The sequence below is a fragment of the Paramisgurnus dabryanus genome, chromosome 7 (assembly GCF_030506205.2).
Source record: "Paramisgurnus dabryanus chromosome 7, PD_genome_1.1, whole genome shotgun sequence".
NCBI lineage: Eukaryota > Metazoa > Chordata > Actinopteri > Cypriniformes > Cobitidae > Paramisgurnus > Paramisgurnus dabryanus.
The window spans coordinates 31,789,275-31,813,861 of record NC_133343.1 but is presented as its reverse complement, the minus strand read 5'-3'; the positions used below and the strand labels follow the sequence as shown (position 1 = coordinate 31,813,861).

Below are 24,587 nucleotides of genomic sequence, written 5' to 3'. Positions count from 1 at the left end.
TTCACTGTTGTGATATGCGAAACACAGCATGTTGAGGACATCTGCTGGTTACCCGCTGTGTAAATGCGACAAGAACATAATATTTACAAATTCAGTGACATGTAAACAGGTAATGCAAAAGTTTTTACTACAAGAAATATGCAATATTGGTTAATGCCATTAAAGGCAAGCATCTATGTAGGCAGCTCATTAGGTTTTAAAAGCCAATGTTAAGGTTGAGAAAAGTGCAATCCTTATCAATATATCAACATGTATTAGTTTTATTTTCATCACCATCATTAGAATACGGTTATGTGACCATTTTTAGCATCCTGATGTGTTCGCTAATATAGTATTTATCATTATCAACATCCCAACCATCATTATAATCAGCCTAATGGAAACTCTCACAATTATTTATCACACACGCTCAGTTCAATTCATTATCTCTGAAGCAGGAATATAAAACACGGCACACTTTAATTCACACAAAGGTCTGATAGCTTTCAGACCCTTACTGGTTAGAGCTGTTGATGATGCATGTGTTGACATCTACATACTAAGCACGTGTGTAGTATAGGAGTGGTCGCTGCTACCCAGTCTCACAAAGTTTCGTGATATAGTCACGTATTTTTTTGATTCTTTTTTCGTGCTATTATCACGAAATTTCATGTTTTTTCGTGATCGTATAACGAATCCCTGTTTTCGTGTGATTATCACGTATTGGTTACTCAACTGCTTTTTCCTATTTTTAAACCATTGTCGCTTCGGTTTAGGGTTAGATTTGGTGCTTGCATTAGAACGTCACTTTATATATTGGTTTATACTATTTTTTCTGATTAATTTTTTTATATGTCGCCTGGCGTTAGGGTTAGAGTTGGGTTTGGTTAGGGATGTCATTTTATGTAAATCTAACCCTAAACCGAAGCGACAATGGTAAGAAAATAGGACAAAACAGTTGAGTAACATACGTGAGAATCACACGAAAACAGGAATTCGTTATACGATCACGAAAAAACACGAAATTTCGTGATAATAGCACGAAAAAAGAATCAAAAAAATACGTGACTATATAACGAAATTTCGTGAGACTGGGCTGGGTGTATTATGGGACAAACATCTGTGCTGTTTACCTTATAGGTAGTTATAGGTTTAAACAAACAAAACAACACTGTAAACTGACGTTAAATTATTGCATTTATTGGCTAGATTTAAAAAAAAACCTGTGTTAGCTACCATGTGCATACAACATGCATTGATCATGTACTAAAAGACAGGCCGGTTTTATATAGCAATTTTATGCAGATCATGGAAACAAATTTCACGGTGTCCATTCAACACTGACTTTGAGATACAGATGAAATTTGAAATAAGTTAAATGAAAAGATGAAATGAGTTTCCCAGTCTCTCCAACAACAATTACAATTCACCTGAATATTTTTTTAAACCTGAGGCATGGTGCTGACTACATACCTGGTCGTGAACAGATCTTGGACCCGTCTCAGACATTTGTGTGCACTCGTTTGAAGTTTTATTTCCCAGACCGATGAGGCACGCATCGGGTCATTTCAATATGAATGTGGGTGTGAAGGGAGACGATGGAGAGCAAGGCAAAACGGGAAACATGGTTTCACGCAGGGTTCCACCATACAGGGTTAATACAGGCTGCCTTTGAAGTGTCAGCTGTGTGTGAAATGAGCTGTTACTGGCGGCCATTGGCGTGCATGCATACACACACACACACACACACACACACACACACACACACACACACACACACACACACACACACACACACACACACACACACACACACACACAGCCATATCTTCATGTACTCTCCAACTTGATTTCTTATATACAGATGTACATGAACAAACACCCCTTTATTGTCTTGGAAATGTGTTCAATGTGTCCTAAAAAATATAATGATTAGAGATGCACCGAAATTTTGGTGCCCAAAGATGAAAATATAAACCGAATTTACAGCGGGGAAAATAAGTATTTGACACATCAGCATTTTTAACAGTAAGGGGATTTCTAAATGGGCTATAGACACAAAATTTCCACCAGATGTAGCCATCAAGCCAAATATTGAATTTATACAAAGAAATCAGAACATTTAAGTATACAAGTTGAGTCATAATAAATAAGGATTTATAAAATGAATAAAACAAAAAGTCTAATATTTAAACAATTACACAGACCTTTTAACATTAAAAGGAATTAAGTAAATTCACAGTTTTTGGTGTGGCGGCCGGTGACTTGAGGGCGCATGATGTCAAGCTTATCAAAACAAGTACAAGATTTAGCCTGTCATGTGTGTGGCTTGTCGTGTCTTCGGCACATCAAGTGAACTTATGTGCATCACGTGAACTTATGTGCATCACGTGACCAAATACGAGCCTTCTGCAGACGCTTTGAAGGGGTTTATGATAAAAGAGATGTTCACGTTTGCCAGATACTCGCTTAATCTCATGTGTAATCAAAGTTTAGTGTACAGTAAGTTAGTGTCTTGCGAGTATTTTGTGAACATGAGCATCTTTTTCATCATAAACCCATGTGTGCGTGTGCAGCAGGTACCTATTTTGAATTTCAGAACTTTCATTTCGGTGCATGACTAATAATGATGCAAAAAAATGTAAGCAAAATATTATTTCTTATACTTCTTTTGATTTGAGGTCGAAATACGACCCTAACATTTCTTGACAGATTCACCAAATCATACAATAAACACACACCCCTCACACACACTTGCTATTTCACTCACAAATGTGTTTCAGGGAAAAGCTCATCAAAATCCACACAAAGGCACACAGACACACATGCATATATAAACACACATGCACACCATAACTGCAGTGACTGCGGGTGCAATAAAAGCAGATGAAACGTGCTCATATACAGGCAGACAGAAAAGCAGGGCATAGTAAATGCTCGGGGAGAAGCGGCGAACGCAAATGACCTTTATTTCAATTTCTCTCGCATTCATTTATGCTTCTGCACTCATATGTCAGTTTAGTTTGTTTAAGCAATTGTTTGAATCTAGCGCGTGTGCGAGTTTGTGCGAGCGGGTTTCTGTGTTCGCTAGTAATGGATGTCCCTGCCTCTGTCTGATTATGCTTTTATAAGCTGACATACATGTGCTGAATTCTTTAATGCAATCATTTTTATTGAAGAAAAGTGTTCAGAAAGTGTTCATGTGAAAGCGTGTTCACTGTGCATGTATGATAAAGAGAGAGAGAGAAAGATGGAGAGCGGGAAAGAGAGAGAGAGATGTTGCAATTGTAATGCCAAAGCACAAATCCCATCAAACAACAGAACCCTGGGAGAAGAGCCAGAGGCGGAGATCAGAACGAAAGCCAGCTATAAGAGTGTGTGTGTGTTAAAGAGAGAGAGAGACTATGAAGAGTCTAAACCCATCTACTGGAGAAACAAGAGGAGACAGTGTGAATAAACATTTATGAGCAAGACAGGAATTGAGAAAGAAGTGTGGGCTGGTGCTTCACAAGGAGGGCTGGATGAGTTTTCGGCTTTAGGAGTGTAACAATGGATGGAGAGGGCGTTCTGAGATTCCATGAGAAAAAGCAAACACAATAGCTGATCTGAATCCAGCCGAACGCATCCGTGCGCATATATCCCATCATGCATTGCAAGCGAACATGTCCTTTTATTCAGATCGGCATCTTATGGTTTAGGTGGACAAAGAAAGTTAGATACAGATTTGAACTGAATAGGGGGATTGATGGAATATGAAAACCACAATTTTAAGGTTCTCAAACTGCAGAAATAACACAAAACATGCAATATAGATATTAATGTGCTTTTGTATAGTGGTAGAGCATTGCATTAGCAGCGCAAAACGTCAAGGGTTTGAACTATAGACTGTTAAAAAGATGGACGTAGTGTCTGTGACGTCACCCAGATCATTTTTGAAGCCAATAGTAGGGGGTGCCTGCCGGCGCCATCTTGGTTGCGCGTCATCACGCATCACTCGCGGATAACTGAAAATGGGTAAAGAGGCTGGACATGTGTGAAGCTGAGGTGGCTGGTTGCTGAAACCACGCCCGCCTAACTCGACTCTAATGACAGCAGTGGCAGTTTACCTGTCACTCAAGTGGCCACGCCCTTAATTATGCGGATGAGTTACAAGTTACAAAAAAAATTGCTGCCAAAAGCTCTTCACAAACCTATGGGTGACGTTATGGACCAACCTGATCTCACAAATTTCCATGGCATAGTCACAGATTTTTTGCTAATTTTTCCGTGGCATTCCCGCGGATCTCCGCATTTTTCCGTGGCCCAGACTTTCTTTTCCGTGGCATTCTCGCGGATTGGTTACTCAACAGTTTTGTCCTATTTTCTTACCATTGTCGCTTCGGTTTAGGGTTAGATTTACATAAAATGACATTCCTACCCAAACCCAACTCTAACCCCAACGCCAGGCGACAATTGTTTAAAGTTTAGAAAAAATTAAAGAATACATAAAAAATAGTATAAACCAATACTTAAAGTGACATACTAACGCAAACACCAAATCTAACCCTAAACTGAAGCGACAAAGGAAAAAGCAGTTGAGTGAGAATGCCATGTGAAGGATTTTGTGTATATTTCATTTACGTGTAATCAAAGTCTGATGCTTAACATTGCAACTGTGCCCTGATGTTATCAACTTTCTGATTACATTACAACTGTACCCTGATGTAATTAACATACATGTCTCCAGTGAAAGTGTGAACCAAATGGCCCATAGAAACTGATCAGTGTGAATAACAAAGAATCACCATTCCTCAGTGTAGACTGCTCGCTAGACCAATCTCCTGTAGGAGGTCCTAACAGGTTTCTATTGTTTGTAGGCCTTTTGTTATCAAGTATAAAGTTCTGTCCCACAGACAGAACTTTGGGTTAAGAATGCAGAAGGTTGACACGACAACATCGCTCCTGAAGAACTATGCTACATAAGAACCTTCATTAAATCTCTTTTCCCCACATGCACTTGGTCCTGCTTATTATTTTACGTATTAGATACATTCTAATACGTTGGCGAGCCACGAAAGACTGAGCAGCCAAATTCAAGAAAATCTAACAATTTGGCGAGCCAGCCAGGAGAGACAGATAAGAAGAGCACTCATCACTGCAACAAGAAGAGAACTGAAAAATTTTGAAGATTCTAGTTTCTGAAGATTTCTGAAGATTAATGAAGACAAACCGACTATGTTTGTGAACTGTGTTTGTGGAAGCAACTTCCTTGATGACTTTAAAATCTTCATTTGGTGAGTGAAACTTATCAGCTCTCTTAAAGAACTACTTAAGAAATTAAGCAGACCAATGTTCATGGTGTAGCATTGTTAACCATTTTAAGCTTGGTCCTTTCTCTAAATGTCTGTAGGAATTGTTAAGAAACAATTTAGTCCGTTCATCTAGAGATTGTAGAAGTAGAAGCTTGGTCCTTTCTCTAAATGTCTGTAGGAATTGTTAAGAAACAATTTAGTCCGTTCATATAGAGATTGTAGAAGTAGAAGCTTGGTCCTTTCTCTAAATGTCTGTAGGAATTGTTAAGAAACAATTTAGTCCGTTCATCTAGAGATTGTAGAAGTAGAAGCTTGGTCATTTCTCTAAATGTCTGTAGGAATTGTTAAGAAACAATTTAGTCCGTTCATCTAGAGATTGTAGAAGTAGAAGCTTGGTCCTTTCTCTAAATGTCTGTAGGAATTGTTAAGAAACAATTTAGTCCGTTCATATAGAGATTGTAGAAGTAGAAGCTTGGTCCTTTCTCTAAATGTCTGTAGGAATTGTTAAGAAACAATTTAGTCCGTTCATCTAGAGATTGTAGAAGTAGAAGCTTGGTCCTTTCTCTAAATGTCTGTAGGAATTGTTAAAGAACAATTTAGTCCATTCATCCAGAAACTGTAGAAGTCACAGAAATAGTTTGGGACTGATATTGCTGCAAGATTTTAGGATTCTTGACTGGGTGCTAATCAGTAGCCACTATTTGGTTAGAAAAAGATGGTCTAGAACCAAAATTATGGAACTTTAAGTCAATTTGCCTTCCATTGAAAGATATGGAATGTTCTGAGTGAAAAATAGAAAAATAAGAACTGTAATTGAGAAGATTCTAAGAGTTTAAAGTGTGAAGTCTAATGTTTATTAGTGTGCAAACAGTATACATATTTTATTATGGTTCTCGTTCTTTCTTAATTGTAGTATTAAGAAGTAAACAATAAGTTAGCACAAACTAATTATTGTTATTAAGAGTACATTTTAGAAATTTATGTTTGAGTTGGTTTGTCTGTATACTCCAAATGGTATGAATAAGCATCTTTAACAGATCTAACACCTTTCTGTTTTGTTTTTACACCTCTGAGGGCACTTCTCCTGTACTGGCCATGGCTGAGTCTATTATGAAAAACAATGGTTTTGGATCTAACCTGAGACCCACTACAGAACGGCATGGAACAGAACCTCCAAATGTAACCATTGATCAGATGATGGAAAATCTGAATGCATATTTGGACAAAAGACTGGAGATAAGGACATGCCATGATGACATCTGTAGGAAATACAGTATCAAGCACTCAGAGAGTGGACAATGGGCTTTGCCAGACATCAAAAGGGCTTATGGAAAGATACAGCGCTTAAGGACAAACACCAGAAAAGATGGATGGTCTGTGATTTTGCTCAAACAAATTCAACAGCATCTACAGAAGTGTGAGATGGACAAACTACAATGTGAGATTGAAGCTGAGAAGGCTAAGGTTAGAGTATTATCTGAACTACTGCAAAATGAAAAAAGAGACAAAGAGAAACTGTTAAACCAGAATGAGATGTTGCTAAATTTGATTTCAAGACTAATTGAATCAAAAGACTGTTTTATAACAAGGACATCAACTAAAGAAACTAGCAGCTGCAACAAGCAAGTAACTAAACAACAAGTTACTGAAAATCAACAACAAATGGCTCTGCTGAGAGAACTACCACATGATCACTGTGAAAGCGGTGATTTAGATAGAGAGGCTAAATCACCTATTCACACCTATGTCCCAAAGAGCAGATCTACGGTCAGACTCGCTCCTGTTATTGTCAAAAACAGAAGGACTGAAATTGAAGTTGACAATGAGGAGGAGTATGAGGAGAATGGAGAGAGACGAACTCGCACTGTGACAAAAATGGTGAAGAAATATGTTCTGCATAGAACATACCAGCCAGCAACACCTGAGGAGATTGACAAATGGTCAAGGGAACTGCCAGATGTATACAAGCATCCACGGAAGGTTTGGCAAGTTCTACAAAGACTGCACAAAATCTACACACTACATCCATTAGATGGAGTAGTCATTCTCAATGTCAATTTGAGGGACAGTGACCAAAACAGGCTTACTGAAAGTGTCAGCATCAAAGTTGGTGAGTCTCAAGAGAACATTGAAGCCGGATGGGAAGCCGTAAAGACATTCTTATTTGAAATAAAACCTGCAGAGATTAATTGGGGTAAAATTACATCTTGCATGCAGAAGACAGGGGAAAGTGTGACAGAGTTTGAAGATCGCTTTAAACAAACTTGGCTGGAACATGCTGGTTTGAATGACAGTGAGGATTTTAACAAGGACACTGGTATGCCTTTAAAAACTGCATTTGTAAATGCACTGAAACCAGAGATCTCTAAAGCTCTGAAAATGCGTTATGATGACTGGGACAGCATTGGGGTTGCTTTTAATCAGCTGGTTGAATGGTCAACAAAGATTGAAAGAACACAAGATGTCCAGCTGAGAGCCTTACAAACAAAATCTGTGAAGAGCAACAAGAGAGTGGAACATCACAAACACACAAGTGCAAACACCAAACATGGAAGATGCAGGTATTGCAACAAGGAAGGACACTGGATTCGAGATTGCAGCCTGAAATTAAGAGACCAAAATGTTGATGAGGACCACCTGGATAGAAGATTTCAGCAGCTGACAGTAGAACAAAAACAGACTCTACTAAAAGCTGTTGCACTTCAGCAAAACTAAAGAACCCCTCTCTACAGCACCAGCTTTGGCATTCCATCCAAGACCAGATGGAGTTTTTGAAACGGAAGCATACAGAGAAAACTCAACAATAGAAGCAAAAGGTGATGTCCTAGCAGATGATACTGTTAATCGAGCCGTGAAGGAGAGGGGTGCACACACGGCATTAAGGAATCTCAAACAAGAAAGATACTTGACTTTAGACTTAAGCAAGTTGAAGATGACTTCTCCGGAGAACAAATGTTGTTGATGAAAGGTTCAGCAAAACAAAGTGATGATAAGCAAGACAGCAATTATGCCCATAAGAAACCTTTAAAAAAAAATGTCACAGGCAGGCCCATGCCCATACTCAGAACAGAAGACATGCTTAAAGCTCATCTGAATGACAGCCAAGTCCTGAACGACTCAGCCTGGCAGTACAAGGCCCGAAGAGAAAGTTCTATTAGAAAGTTAATTAGTCTGCCTAGAGATGAGGGATAGATGGCAGTAGTGTTTATTAGAGTCCATATATTGCGGGACTAGAGTTTTTAGGCTCTAGCATGTCGTCTGAGGATGAAGAGGTACACATACCACCACTGGTAAACACTGTAGTGTCCTGCCAACATTAAATAAGGACAGTTTTAGGTAGAAGTTGTTTGTGAATAATCTGATTCTTTGGCAAGATACGTTTCCCTTTTCTCTGGTGTGTGATTGCAGGTGTTCCGGTGTTTCAGTGTTCCAGAGAATAAGCAAAGACCTCTGATGTTTGGCACCTTCACCATATTGCACCAACCACCAAGCAGAAACCTGGGAAGATCCACAGAACACATCCACGTCCGCCATTTCCACATTACTCTAACTTGCAAATAACCTGCAGGACTCCGCAGAGTACAAAAAGACCAAAACACAACCACATCCGCCAAGTCTACATGATTACAACTTTTAAATGAAATTTTAAAAAGGACTCTTTCACAAAGAAATGCAGCCATTTTTACATTGAAACCTTTTTCAGTGATCACAAGCAAGAACCTGTATACTGCATGTGTACATGATTGACAAAATCTTTTATTTTATTTTTTGTGTGATCAAAATATGATCAAATGGGGGATTGAAGGATTTTGTGTATATTTCATTTACGTGTAATCAAAGTCTGATGCTTAACATTGCAACTGTGCCCTGATGTTATCAACTTTCTGATTACATTACAACTGTACCCTGATGTAATTAACATACATGTCTCCAGTGAAAGTGTGAACCAAATGGCCCATAGAAACTGATCAGTGTGAATAACAAAGAATCACCATTCCTCAGTGTAGACTGCTCGCTAGACCAATCTCCTGTAGGAGGTCCTAACAGGTTTCTATTGTTTGTAGGCCTTTTGTTATCAAGTATAAAGTTCTGTCCCACAGACAGAACTTTGGGTTAAGAATGCAGAAGGTTGACACGACAACATCGCTCCTGAAGAACTATGCTACATAAGAACCTTCATTAAATCTCTTTTCCCCACATGCACTTGGTCCTGCTTATTATTTTACGTATTAGATACATTCTAATACGTTGGCGAGCCACGAAAGACTGAGCAGCCAAATTCAAGAAAATCTAACAATTTGCCATGGAAAAAAAAACTCTGTGGCAGGGCCACGGAAAAATGCGGAGATCCGTGAGAAAGCCACGGAAACATTTGCAAAAAATTCTGTGACTATCCCACGGAACTTTGTGAGATCATGTTGCATGGACACTACACTACTATGGTTTGAACCCAGGAAAGAATGTATACCTAGTAATGCACTGTAAATTGCTTTGGATTAAAGCGTCTGCCAAATGCATGAACATAAATCTAAAATGTAGATGTAGATAGTATGCAAAATAATTAGTGCGGTATACTAAAGCAAGCATCTTATTACTCCATTTACAGTAAGTTAAAGTACTTAGGGTTACAGTAAATCCATTTACTACCTCCTATGGTCAGTTATTCTTTGAGCTTCTTTATAGTATGTAAAACTTGACCGCATCCTTGCAAAGTATTGCAATGCCTTTACAACGAGTCTTAAGTCGGGGACTGGGAAAAGCGTTTCGAATACAGATAATGAAATCTTTCATATACACACAGTAGCCAGTGTCTTTTGATGTTATTGTAATGGGAGAACATATTAAAAAACACAGAAGGCAAATTAATAAAACCTTGATCTTTCCTCGGCTACTGAATTAACACGTATGAAAACCAGAAAGCTCAAATCTTTTCCACTTCAAAACAGAATTTTCGAAAAAATATATTACGGACTATATCTTGTCTATAGTGAACCTACACTGGGAAGTCTCTCACAAACACACCGGAAAAGATTAGCATGGCAGGCAAAGAACTTTTTAGGTAGATTTCAGTGCTTGCAAGGAAACAAAATAATAAAGTGCACAGGTTAAAACAGGTTTAGGTTTAAATCTTTCAAATCTGTAAACAACAAAATGTCGCATCAGAGCCTCCCCCTCCTATTACAAAAAAATGTTAGCACACCCAAGGCTGAAATGATCAAGTGAATTATCAATGTTAAAAGAAAAGTTTAAGGGGAATGGTAAAGCAGAAGAAGAGAACTGTTATGTTTAAGGAATATAAATTGAGCTGTGCCTGTGTGAGCGCTGTAACACCACCAACGCTTCAGTCTGTCAGAGAGACAGAAACACTGAAGGGACAATAATCAGATTTTCAAACAATACACCATATTGTCTCCACTTAAGCAACTGCGGAGAACCATCACCTACTCTGCTCGGGCCAAAACCTTTCATGGTGTTTCTACATGTTAGGAAAATACATTATTTGGTAAAGGCCACAAATTATAGCGCTGATAAAAGGTTAGCAGTATTATTTCATGACTCAATCTGTGTAACTTTAAAAACTTTAGGTGCTCTATCATACATCCGGCGCAATGTGGCGCAAGTGTCTTTTGCTAGTTTCAACACAGCGCAATTATCATTTTCAAGTTTAGCGCCACGTTGTTTAAGTAGCAAATGCATTTGCACCCAATTTTGCGTGTGTTCAGGCGCATTGTTGGCGAGTTGCTATTTTGAGGCAACTAAAATTGCGCAATAGTGTTTTTATTATTTAATGAGCGCGTTAGAAATATGCACCTGTAAACGGGACGACAACGCGGGTTTGCATATCATGCACATGGATGCGCAGCAGTGCAAAAAAGCTTTTAAATCTAAAAACTTAAAGGATTATAATGTAAAAGATTATTATTGAGTCTCTTGGACATAAATGATGAACGATTATGAGACGTTAGAATGCGTAAAAAGCAGCTTCACCTGTAGCCTGGTAAGTAAATTTTGCTTTAAACAAATGCATCTATTTTAAAATGTTTTTTAAATGCTACCCCACGGATTTATTGTATATGATAACTCTGTACCTGTGGATATGGTGAGATGAGAAACATTTTTAAGTAATGCTTTAAAAAAAAACTCATGGCGCTGTCCGAGTGCTGAGACGGCTTTCCGCACGTTTGTAAATTCTTTATCTCTTGTTTGTATTTTTAGAGTACAAACCTTTTTTTGCAAATTATTTTATGAATGATAACAATGATTATGAAGGATATCAATACATTAACAGCAATTAAAAGCCTGCTATTTTTACTTCCATGACTCAAGAAAACAGCTTTTAAAGGTTTTAATCCAAAAAATAATAATTTCAATACAAATAAAAACAACACAATTTTTTAACAAGGATCTTCTTCCTCCGCTTAGTTTTTCAGTTTCCAAATTTCGCTTTCTAAATAGAATTAGGCATGGTGCCAGGCGCAACTTGGTTTTAAAGGGGATGAGAGCTAAGACTGTCATTGGTTTATTGCACATTACGCCCAAAACACTCCCATTACTCATTACGAAAATAGGAACAACCCTTTTAGGTTATGCGCTTGGCGCATAAACAATTTTTCCGTCATTAAATTAGAAAAAGTGGGTTCGTCTTTAGACCATGCGCTTAGATTGTTAAAATAGGGCCATAAAGGTTTTTTAGCATTTCTGCGAGTAGCGCCTTACTCTATGGGCTCTATCTTACACCCGGCGCAATGCAGCGCAATGCGCGACGCAAGTGTCTTTCGCTAGTTTCCACCCTAATTTTCACGTTTAGCGCTGCGTTGTTTAAATAGCAAATGCATTTGCGCACCCTTTTGCGCCCATGGGCGTTCTGGTCTGAAAATGAGGTGTGTTCAGGCGCATTGTTGGCGCGTTGCTATTTTGAGGCAACTAAAATAGACTACGCCATTGACCAACAAAAACCTGCTCTAAAGTCTAAAGTCAATGGCGCAATGTGTTTTATGTTATTTAAAGAGCGCATTAGTATGCGCCTATAAACGGGAGGACAACGCGGGTTTGCTTATCACAAAGTACATGAATGCGCAGCAGCACAAAAATGCTTTTAAATATGAAAGATTAAAGGATTGAATGTAAAAGATTATTATTGAGTCTCTTGGACATAAATGAGGAGTAATTATGAGACGTTAAAGGCGCAAAGAGCTGCTTCACCTGCAGCCTGGTAAGTAAATAAATGCTTTGCTTTGAACAAATGCATCTGTTTTTAAATGGGTTTTTAATGCTACCTCACGGATTTATTATATGATGACTCTGTACCTGTGGATATGGTGAGATGAGAAACATTTTTAAGTAATGCTTAAAAAAACTCTTTGCTAAAAAAACGCTGTCCAAAGTGCTGAAATGTGAGGAGAGACGTTTGTAAATTCTTTATCTCCTGTTTGTTACAAATAAAGTATTTTTAGAGTACAAACCTTATCTTACATACTTGTAAATTATGTTTTGATGATATTGGATAGCCATACATTTAAAGCAATTAAAAGCCTGCTTTTTTACTTCCATGACTAAAAGAAAACGGGTTTTAAAAGTTTTTAATAAAAAAATAACAATTTCAATACAAGTGAAAAACAACACAATTATTTAACATTAATCTTAAACTGGGGATCTTCTTCCTCCGCTTAGTTTTTCAGTTTACAAAGTCCGTCATCTAAATAGGGATAAGAGATAGCGCCAGCGCAACTGGCTTTTAAAGGGGATGAGAGCTGAGTCTCTCATTGGTTTACTGCACGTTACGCCCAAAATACTCCCATTACAACAGGACCTACCCTTTTCGACCATGCGCTCGGCGCACAAACCATTTTTCCCGTCGTTAAATTAGCAAAAGTGGATTCGGACACGCCCATTTAGACGTTGCGCTGTGCACTTTAGACAATGCGCTTAGATCGTTAAAATAGGGCCCTATGACACAAATTGCTCTGCATTCAATCTTATTGCTTTCTAGAAGATACAACTGAGATTAACAATCTTGCTTATGAGTTGTTCTTATAATAAAAGGAAACTGGAGTAAAAGGGATCCATGCTTTGTGTTCCAAAAGGGCAAAATTTAATTTGAGTTTGCAATGACACAAATGACAGAATGTATATTTTTATTTCTGTAGGGCAAGCCTGAATGCACACACACAATACATAACAGATCAAGTGACAATCCTCACGCACTGGACATATATGACAGGCTTTACACATACGCTGATGGGGTGAATGAACCTGGTTCACTCACTAGCTTTGCTTTAGGGGAACTTCAATGAAGCATGGAGAAAAATGCCACAAGCAAGTTTGAGATCGTATGTGATTTTATTTTCCCTGTGGCTTGAGTTTAAAAAAGAAAGAAAGCAAGAATACAATGACATCTCCGACAAGCGTAGGGTATCACTATGTTTTCAATTGAGTTATAGTAATCACTGTGTATGTAGTATTTACTACTGTAAATTAGAGACTTGTAGCTTCAAATCAACTGACTGTATGTATTATTCAAGTTTATTTCTCATATTTTTTTTACAACACCTTTTGCATTTCACAGAGAAAAATAACACAGAGATCTTAGACACAATGTATTGCCATTTAATGCAATGAATGGATCATTTGGGATTTCAAACTCCAAGAAATGTATAAAATATTATATAATATTGAGTAAGGAATAATCAATGGTGGGTTGTTGATGAATTGAAAATAATGCACTCCGTCACGACGTGAAACATAATAAAGCATTTAACAGCCCTGTTGTATAATCATAAACTGTAAAAAAAAAATGATGGACGTAATGTCCGTGAGGCCACCCATAGGTTTCTGAAGACGTTTTGCATTCACACGAACTTGACGACATATCGCTGGGCAAGATTGTAATTTATATTATTCGTAGTTTGTGATGTGCACATTGTCACAGCCCTAACGGTGGCAGGGAGAACTAACATAGGGGCCCACCACAAATTTGAACTAAGGTTTGCATATGGTGGTGTGTTCTCAAGGACAGCTTTCCCATTAAAAGAGGAAATATCCTAATATACCGCCCTGCGTACAGTATTGCAACACATTGCATTGCAACCCATGTGTCGTGATATGTGTCGTATCGCAAGATTCTCCCTTATACACAGCCCTATTTACAATCGCCATCCATTTTTATTGTATGAAAAAATAAACAGCCCAAGGACATTCTGCTGTGTGTTTCAAAGTTGAATGGTTCGAGTAGAATATAACAAAATGTCCTTTTGAGCAAACTCTTCAAACTGACTTCAGCACTTTAAAAACTTTAATTAAAGCAGAGCAGCACTCAGCAGATACACCTGCAGCCATTGATGAAGCGTCCGGCATTTAGGCGCTCGTCCTCCACACGGGTTTGTGCGATACATGGGTGTGTTTGAACAATTCATGTATAAAAGATGTCTTCAAAGTGCTGCTGTCAGCTACAGCTTGAAGCCATGATTATACAGAGCTCTGGACTGCGAATGCGAACAAACCACCTACATACACACCTGCACAGAGAAGCATCAGAAATCATGCCAGACCGGAGGAGAATTTCATTGCTGAGGTGTCGCTCTTTTATAGATCAGGGTATCAACTTTGTCACTTTTGGGACAAGATTTAATATGACTGAGCTTTAACATCTGATTTGCCGGACACTAAAACTAAAGCCAGGTTTACAATACAGGATTTTTCAGATTCCGAGAGAAAATCGGGTCCAAGACATTGATTGGTTCAAATGATTGTCTAAGACGTTTACAGAACAAATCTTTCACCCCCCGATCTACTCGCAAGCAAATCGGGGCCGCCCCGATTAAATCAGACATGCTTGATATTTAGGATTTTAAATCTGGAAAGTTTCGTCAGTGCTTTCGCAATAGCCAACGAGAGACAGAGTACCACAAATGTTCCATGTCAAAACAATAGCTGAGGAAAAATCACCTCCGTTTTAAACACCAAATGAATGTAGAAGGTGTAAGAAAATGTAAATACAAACATAAACATTTAAAATAATAATAAATGTGATAAAAAAATCTCTATTCTTCACATCCCCTTTCACTTGAGGTCATGTGAAGCGCTAGCTCTGGCACGATAATCTAAATAATATTTTATAGTGTGTAATGTGCCATGATTTTCAAATCTTCTAGTGTAATCATGTTTAAGATTTAAGGGGAAAAATCTGTTAAGATTCTCCTTATGTGTGTGCTGCAACCAGGCTCAAATAAAAGTGTGGTGCTATATAATGAAATAAAACAGATGTTGCTGTCCACCTTCTGCCTCAAACTATGTTTATTCGACGTGTCCGCACGGGCATGTTGGTGCGCCCGGAAAAAATGTCAACGCAGAGTGGGCACTGGGCGTGCGTGTTGGGTACGCGAGACCCCATTTCGTGTGGAGGTGTGCACGGCAATTTTTGTAACTGCGCGCGTGGCTCTGCATCCAAAAATGACCGAAATTGAGGCGATTCTGTCACGGCAAGCCCGTGATGTATCTCTTTGATCAATCCATGCAAAACAATGCATATACTATTTATCTGACACTCTTTATCTGTGTTGAACTTTGCAGTTCAACACACAAATTCTTTTACATATGATTCTGAATTTTGGCTTATATTTGTATTGAATGAACCACTGGACGAGAAAAAAAAATTCAAACCTTGAGATGTCTGTACTGCTTGTTTAGTCAAAACGTTAATGAAACGATAATGTTTAATTAAGACATATTTAAGAGAGTGTTGTTTTATTCATGTTCTCATATTTATATATCAAGTTCTGACGTTAGAAGCACCAGGGTTGTTCCAGGAGACGACTGCTTTTATCGTCTTCATCGTGTTTGTTTTTGGCTTCATTGCTTGCGTCGCCCCCTGGCGGTTCAAAGAATACTGCAACAGCGAGTGGGTCAACTATAAACACTTTGTTCATTTGTTGAGACATATGCGGACCAAACCGTGACTATAAACAAAGCTTTAGTGTCTACGATGTTTACGTACATGCTCTTAATGCTGTTTACATATACGCAGCTCACTAGGTTTCAGAACATACTTTAGGTTCTTCATCATTGTAGCATCACATGAGTTGTAGTTCTGCAGTTCTAGCTCAGACCCATCAATTTGAATTATTCAAGGACTTCAGCAGAAAGCAGGCAGAGGTCAGATGTCATGGAGGTCAGCGTCTACAGTCATCAACCACAGTTCACATTACTCCAATATCATTGGTGAACTTTATCTTATTACGTAATCCAACACAGTAGCAGCTGGCCGTCAGTCATGAAGGCAAATTCATATCATTTTCTGCAGCTCAACTGGTAGAGAATTGCATTGTGTTTCGAACCTTAAACCACATTGCATTACACCAAATACACAAAATAATGTTATTTTTGAGTTAAATCATTGCATTACACCAAATACACCAAAACAATTTGTTTTAGCAACATCATAAGACTCCTTTAAAGGGACAGTGCACCCAAAAATGAAAATTTGCCCATCGTTAACTCAAACCCACAGGCTTAAGTCCAATTTATAGTCGTGCCGTATCTACACCATAGGTTATCCGTAGCTCTGTGTAGCCTGACGTGCATCTCGCCAAATTTTTTATAGCGTGCAAGCATAGGTATTTCTGTTGGCGACGGTGAAAACAAAGACAGACCAAGTTGAGGAGTGATTTAACTCAAACTGCAACATTAGTCACTGTTTATTTACTTCCAAAACTGCTGGTCATCTCAAAACATACACAACAAGTTGCTTTTTCTTCTTCGCTTGTGTTTTAAACTTGCCAAGCTGCTTCTTCATTGACGGTCACGCTGGTACTGTGGTAACATCCGTGGATACTGCCTACCAGCGGTCTGCATGTGTATTTGCACATCGATGTGGACGACGATGCAAAAGTATCAATGAAAACTGACGCATAACCTACGCCGGCCATTCCCAAACTGTGGTCCGCGGACCACTAGTGGTCCGTGAGGGTACTGCAGGTGGTCCGTGTAAAGGCAAAAAATAAATAAAAAAAAATATTTTTTTTTTCTTAATAAAATATATTCTAAGAATATTTTTAAAAAATCTGTTGTACTTATGTGATGACCAGTTATAGTTTTAGTGCTAGTAAGCCTATTTAGAAGTGCAGATAAATTTAGGACTTTGTGTAGACATATTTTATGAGGTGGTCTGCGAAAATTCTAGATTACAAATAGTGGTCCACACACACAAAAAGTTTGAAAACCCCTGACCTACGCCATCGTGGCTATGTCGTAGGACCTACGCACAACTATAACAAGATCTTTACGACTATTTTTGGCAACATAAATTCTCCTGTTTAGCAGAATGTCATTACCTGACAGCTTAAGTCACCATTTTATTACATCAAAAGAAAGATGCAATGAAAGCAAATGGGGACCGATGCTGTCAGTTCATAACATTTCAAAATGAAACGGGCTAAACCAAATCATGTCACTGGGTATTTGGACACCTGCACTTGCGCGTGTGTGTGGTTCAATATTTGTCCTCAATCATACTTGAGGTAAACACACACAGCTGGCTCCTAAAAAGGAAAAATTAAATAAGGAAAGGAGATAAACTCAGCAGAAGCCTTGAAATATGCAGATGATGATTCGCTCAACACAAGTTGTCATAACCTTGAAGAGATGCCCAGAATCCCGGCAGAGAAAGAGCCACATGAGTGTGTGTGTTTGCTATTTATATCACAGCGGCTGAAGTAGTTTGTTAGAGAGTGTGTCTGTATGTGGGAGTAAAGCTGTATGACTGCTTATCTAACAGAACTGACTCAAGACAGACGGAGAGACTAAAATAGAAACAGCAAACGTCCGGTTTGTTTAGTTTCTCCCAAAATATTTTTCAAGGAAACATTACATATAAGAATGGAAGTGGTGATAAATTAAAATGCAGGCTTCGCGCACATTAGTTAACTTCAAATTCAAGGACCATTCAAGGACTTTCCAGGTCCAATACCCTCAAATTCAAGTGACACATTTCAAGTGAGAGCAAGGTTACATTGTGTTACCTTTTAAGATACATTGTTACAGTTCCCTTTCGAGGGAACTCGTGCTGCGTCACTGCGACGACACTTTGGGGACGCCTCCAGGGGTAAGTACGTCTGAATGTGTATATCAAATTCAACCAATGGTGAGGCTTAACGACAAAGACAGGGTGACGCGGGAGCCAGGAAGTAGATTGCTATATGAAATATTGCCAAAGACGGCTTTACAGGGATGCAAGAAGTATGGCAAGGGAGACGCAGCGTCTCGTTCCCTTCTCGGGGAACAACAGTTACATACGTAACCAGAGACGTTTTCATGTGTAATATGCAATAAATATGCAAAAAAGCATTTTGGTATGAATCAATATTCACATACAGAAGCATTTAAAGCGAAAACTATTTAGCACATGTGCTTAAAAAGTCTAGAATTTTATGATATAATCCTAGCCAACACAGGAAATATGGATTTTTTTCCCAGAAAACTTGGGGTCACAAACTTTTTCCTCTCGGCTGCCTAAACCCGCAAATGATCTGTGATAAAAAGATACAGTTTCTATTCACAATTGTAAATCTGAACATGTATTTCTATCGCAATCCATATCCAGAATTTCACTTATCAAACACATACTAAATTTCCCAAATTCCCAACAAGTATTACTGCCATGCTGCACACTCTCTTCATCTGTTTTGCATAGTTTAAAAACTAATAAAGTTATCCCTTTTTTCATTTCTTGCCCTTTCCAAAACACCCGTTTCTACAGATAACACGCAATATATACACATATGCACGATGAATGCAGCTGACTATATTTACTTTCAGCAAAATAACTTAAAGTAGTAAAAAAAATGCTTAGAATTCATTTGCAAAATCCTTTTTTGGGAGGAGTGGGAAAAGAATATGGGAATAAACTGGGCATGAAGACGAAAGAGAGAGAGAGAGAGAGAGAGAGAGACATGATAGAAAGCAATCTTGTTAGTGGGCTGCCGTAGCCTAGGGAAGATTTCCATCAGACACACATATAGGAAGAGGCATCCATTTAGAAAATGGCTTTTTCTGCACATGCTGGGTCATTTAGTACTCCCTGTGACGACTCCTGTTTGGGCCGGAGATAAATGCTCTTTCGCACACTTGCTGAGCACACACACACCCGCATCCTCGCACCGACCACAGACTCAGCAACCTACAGCTACCAAGGGTGCAGAAACGCACTTGCATGCATTCAAAGAGTCCCAAACCGATTCGGACGAATAAATTTAAATAGATTTTGCTTTGCAAACAACTGGCAACGTTTACCCATACTATCAGTTATTCTGTTCTGAATGCAAGCAGAATTTATTTAACACAAACAAAGCGTCTAGAGATTAACACACATTTAGTAAATAGCCAGAGATACGTGATTAACCTGGCTTGGATGGTAAACTATATATTAACTTTGTATAGATAAATGAACACACACATGCATGTTTAAGAAATGATTACATATGTATTTGTATATTGATGTATAATTTATATTATAAATAAAAATATAAATACTTAATATATAAATATATTTTTTTCTTAACATTATACATGCATGTGTGCATATTTATATATGCATAATTATTATACACAGTTCACACATATGATGTAAACAAAAACTTTTATTCTGCTATAGATTAATCGCGATTAATCGTTATGCATCCCTAATTTATAGATATGTGTTTAGGTAAAATGATCATTTGCGTTTCATTCTGCCAACTACCAACAACAATTCTGCCAAGTTCATAATACAAATAATGCATTTATTTGCCTTTATTTATTGAAAATTAAAATGGGGAAAACATGCTCCAAATAACAAAAAAGATCAAGTGATTACCAAGTTCAAAATCATTTCTCAATAACAAAATGCTAATGTTTTAACATATATTTTAGGAAAATTTCAGAAATATGAATTTTTTGGAATAACCCTGATTTTTGTTATCACATCTTTAATGTGTCTTTGTATGCACTCAGTCTTTAACATTTGCTGTTGGGTGACTTTATGTCGCTCATGAGGTTTGCTTTTGTTGAAATTCAACAGACACTGGACAGAAATGGTCACAATAGAAATGATGATTAAAAGCAAAACTGGAGTGGTCCGCTAATTTTTTCCATGGCTGTATAAATAAAATGTATATACATACAGTACTGTCCAAATGATTGATTTATTCAAACTGTAAAGTAAACAAATGTGGGTGACATTGGCATTTGCTAACTTTTTTGCACATAAAGTCAGGTTTCTTTGCTTCTCAAAGATTCTCGAATGAAGTGAATCACCAGATTTTAGTAGCTGGAATGCAAAGATTAAAGGAACACAAAAATACTAAGTAAATCATAAATTTTTTTACAGAATGCCAATTATAAATGTATTATCATCCTAATAAAATTATGCGGTCTCAGACTTTTGCTTTCTTTAGAAATTAACAAATTATTTCAATAATTCAGAATTGTCACCTTGGAGAGGAATGTCTTATACATTTCAGACTTTGCATTTGTTGCCAACTTGGAGGCTTTGTTGCTAGATTTAGCGACTTTTCAGACCCCTTTATCGACCTTTTTTTACAAAAGGCGCATACAGTAGCAACAACTCTCGGGTGAGCGTCTTTTTGGATAAGCCATAGCTTGATATCTGCATGCATTTCGTCTGGCCTAGACTGCCACGCGAATGCAAGGTCTTGCTTTTTTGTTTGCTCCTCATTTGTTTTGAAACTGGACTGTTTGAACAAATAAACAGTTGAATAGTTTTTTAGCCAGACGGACTTTTAACAGTTCAGTACCAGTAAGATTGCTGGTTAACAAATACTTTAACAAGCAGTTTTAATGGGTCATTATTTAATACTTGTTTCATTGTCTGACAACAGAAGCAGAGAATGTACAAATGAGAAAACCTTTTTATGCATTCAGTGGTATTAAAATGCAATTTGTGACGGTTTAGAGAGTAAGAGAAACGTGAAACATATTTAAAGTGCCAGAATGCAAATATGACGTTGCTGGTATGCTTATTACGTAATGACATAATCTAGCGACATTTAGCAACTTTCCAAGCAAGCATTAGCTACTTTGCATTGAAAATAGTTGGTAACACTCTTCCATCCATTACAAAATTATAGTTCATCACTAAAGGCAGAAAACACAGCTATTAATGTAATTATCTCACCGTTGCACCAAAACAGATGTAAACAGTGTCTTTTATAAGATCTATGTTGGCTCAAACATAGTAATCGTCAACATCACCTAAAAATATTTTCAATATAAACTTACAGCTTTCATCTGTTGACCTCCAGTGACCAACTGCAGAACCTTCTCCAGTTCCTTCTCTATCCGTCCAGCCCAGTGAATCATTCTGTAAGAGACAATATACAACAATTACATATACAGAACTGTATCAATCATCATCATAATAGCTCAAACCAAACATTGTCTGCTTCAAAAATGCACACAATTAGGAATTGTGCATAATTTTAAGAAAAGTACTGAATAGCGGTACAATTTATGGATCTTTGCTGTTTGGGCTCCCATAGCTCATAAATTCCTACTCGAAAGTATGTACTAACACTGCTAGTGCAAAATGCACTTGTCATACTTAGTGAAACTATGTGATTGGTATTCAGTGGTGGCTGTAAGGGTTTTGTGTTTAGGTCTTTTATTTTGATATCATGTTCTGTTTCCAGTCTTTTATTTTGAAATCTTGTCATGTCTCACTTCACTTTGTACTTCCTGTCTGTTCACTATAAATCTGGTTCACTGTGATCAAATCCCTGCGAAGTATGTGTTTCTGCTGCATCACCAAGCGTTTCATAGTTTTGTATCCTGTAGTCTTGTTTCCTGTTCTGCTTAGTATTCCTGTTCCTGTTTATAGTCTGTTTTGAATACCTGTTCTTGTTTTGGATGTTTTGGATTGCCCTTGTTGGATATGTTTGCCTGCCCTTTTGGGGATTTTTCCAATAAAACCTTCTTGCACATGGATTCTCATCTCTCTCGCTTTGTGTAAAGCAGTCCTCGTTACAGCGGCAAATGACTTCTTTTTTCGAGGGCGCTCGATGTGATGAACGTCTCTTTTATTATAAATGGTTTTGATGCGTGTGCAGCAGGCACTTATTTTGACAAAACACGTGATGAACATGGTTCACATGACGTAACAAACACATATTTTGAAAACACGAGCAACACACTTGACACTCCGAATACATATTTTGAATTTGTGCCCCTCGGATGAGCAGTCACGAGCCGCCACTGTTGGTGATTCAGTTTTTTCAACTTATTCTAACTTCAAGTGAAAAAATTTAAGGTGAAAAAACTTTTTAAAAAATGTAAGCTTTTTTATTTCGATATTTCCCTTAAATTCAGAAAATTTCAATTGAAAAAAATTCTAGTTGTTAACAATTGTAGTAATTTAACTGTAAAGAAATGTATAAACTAGTGTTCTCGCAAAGTTTTCAAAATTAAGGTTTAGTCAATACAAACTAGGCATGGGCCAGTATGAGATTTTGGCGGTATGATTACCTTAAGCAAAAATACCTTGTTTTCATGGTGTTGCCGTATGTTCACTCTGTTAATCCAGGCCTTCCTTAAGTTATAATATTCTTTCAAAAAAAAAATACAATTAAAATATAATATAATATTAAATGTAATATCAAATCAATTACATGACTTAATTATTGAACTAATTTTGTGTAAACACAGCTTATACCTTAAAACAGTATTACATAAAATTTTAGTGGTTTTGTACCTTGACTCTTTAAAACCTTTGTATACCTTGAAACCAGTAACCAGCCCATGCCTAATACAGACAGTCTTCCTCTTTCAGGAAAACACCATCACACTGGCTATGTTACATGCACAACATTTTGTCAATCCGATTGAATTTAATACGATTGAAGGTTACGACGATACAGTTTACATGCACCCTAAACATTGCAATCTGATAAAAATGTTCGTTTACATGTACATTATATAGAATCCGAACTGAACGTCTGCGCAAGCGCACAGCCAGGGTTGCCAGATTCGCATATCAGAACAATCCCAAATAGACGTTCAAAACTAGCCCAAAAGCATACCAATGACTATTCACAGCCCAAATACCAATAACTAATGAACGAAATACTTTTATCTTTAACCTGCAGAAAAAAACAACTGGTGGAAACAGTTTAAACAGTAGCACAAAAACTAAACTCGAAAAAGCAGAGGACTTGGCAACGCCTCGCTGCGGACAGCATCTCTCGTCGAGTTCACGCTTTATCTCTGGGTTGAAGTCAAAACGGAGTTGGAGAAAGTTATTCTTAAGAAGTTTCAGATGAGAACACACTTTTCAAAAGGCACAAGACAATTTTATTGCTTTAAGTAGCCTAATGTTTTAAAAGTACACATAAACACGGCAGAATGTACATCGCATGACGCCAGTAACCTTGCATTAATAATGCGTAATGCTACTGCCTTGCTGTTGCGTGTTTCTGTGATTTTCTCTTATAATCATGTGATATAAGAGTTTAATAAAAGACGTGAACTTGAGCACAAATGTTCTGCGCATGTGCACAATGTATTTTTGCATCTGATTGAGAAAATACTATAGCCGTTGTGAAACGTCATCAGTCGCGGCCCAAGTACTGTTCCAATTCAAAGTTCGCATCAAGCCCAAGTTCACAAAAAATCCCCGGATGTGTTCTTGATCCGCCCATTTTATCGAGGATGCATCAGAGGAGACTAGTGCTGCGTCCGAAACCGCCTACTACATACTATATAGTACGCGAAAAGCAGTAGGCGAGGCGAGTAGTATGTCCGAATACATAGTATTCGAAAAACAGAATGCGAAAAGTACCCGGATGACCTACTACTTCCGGTTAGATTTTGCAGTGTGCATACGATGGACGCTTCACTATCCCATGATGCCCCGGACGAGGAGTTATCCAACGAAGAAGAAGAGGCAGGCAGCTGTTTTCGCGCTGAAATGACATGACGTGATGACGACGTATGTCACGTTATGTAGCAACATGGCGGATGTAGTACGTCCGAATCTCATTCATACTATACAGTACCTACTGTTTTAACGCCAAGTAAGTAGGTACTTCATCTAATTCAGTACCTACTATACAGTATGCGGTTTCGGACACAGCCTTGGTGGACTTGACAGCGAAGTTTCCCAGAATGCATTTCGCGTCAGGAGTTCGTTCTTCTGAGTCTGAACTTGCAAGTTCGAACTACGAAGGACACAAGTCCGAGTTTGGCGTACTTGGTTTTGAGAAACGGCTTACGATTCACGCGTTTACATGCGTACTTTTCTCCTGCGGATCGGATCACAGATCGGAGTAC

General features: G+C 38.0%; 1 protein-coding gene across 2 annotated transcripts in view; it reads right to left on the bottom strand.

The window, feature by feature from the left end:
• Nucleotides 1–24,587, bottom strand: part of cacna2d2a (calcium channel, voltage-dependent, alpha 2/delta subunit 2a) — a 231,598-nt gene that overhangs the window by 194,936 nt on the left and 12,075 nt on the right. For both annotated transcript variants that reach the window (XM_065279542.2, XM_065279543.2), the window contains exon 2: nt 21,543–21,624. In XM_065279542.2, the coding sequence (XP_065135614.2) occupies nt 21,543–21,624 (82 nt within the window). The remainder of the gene's footprint in view (nt 1–21,542; nt 21,625–24,587) is intronic.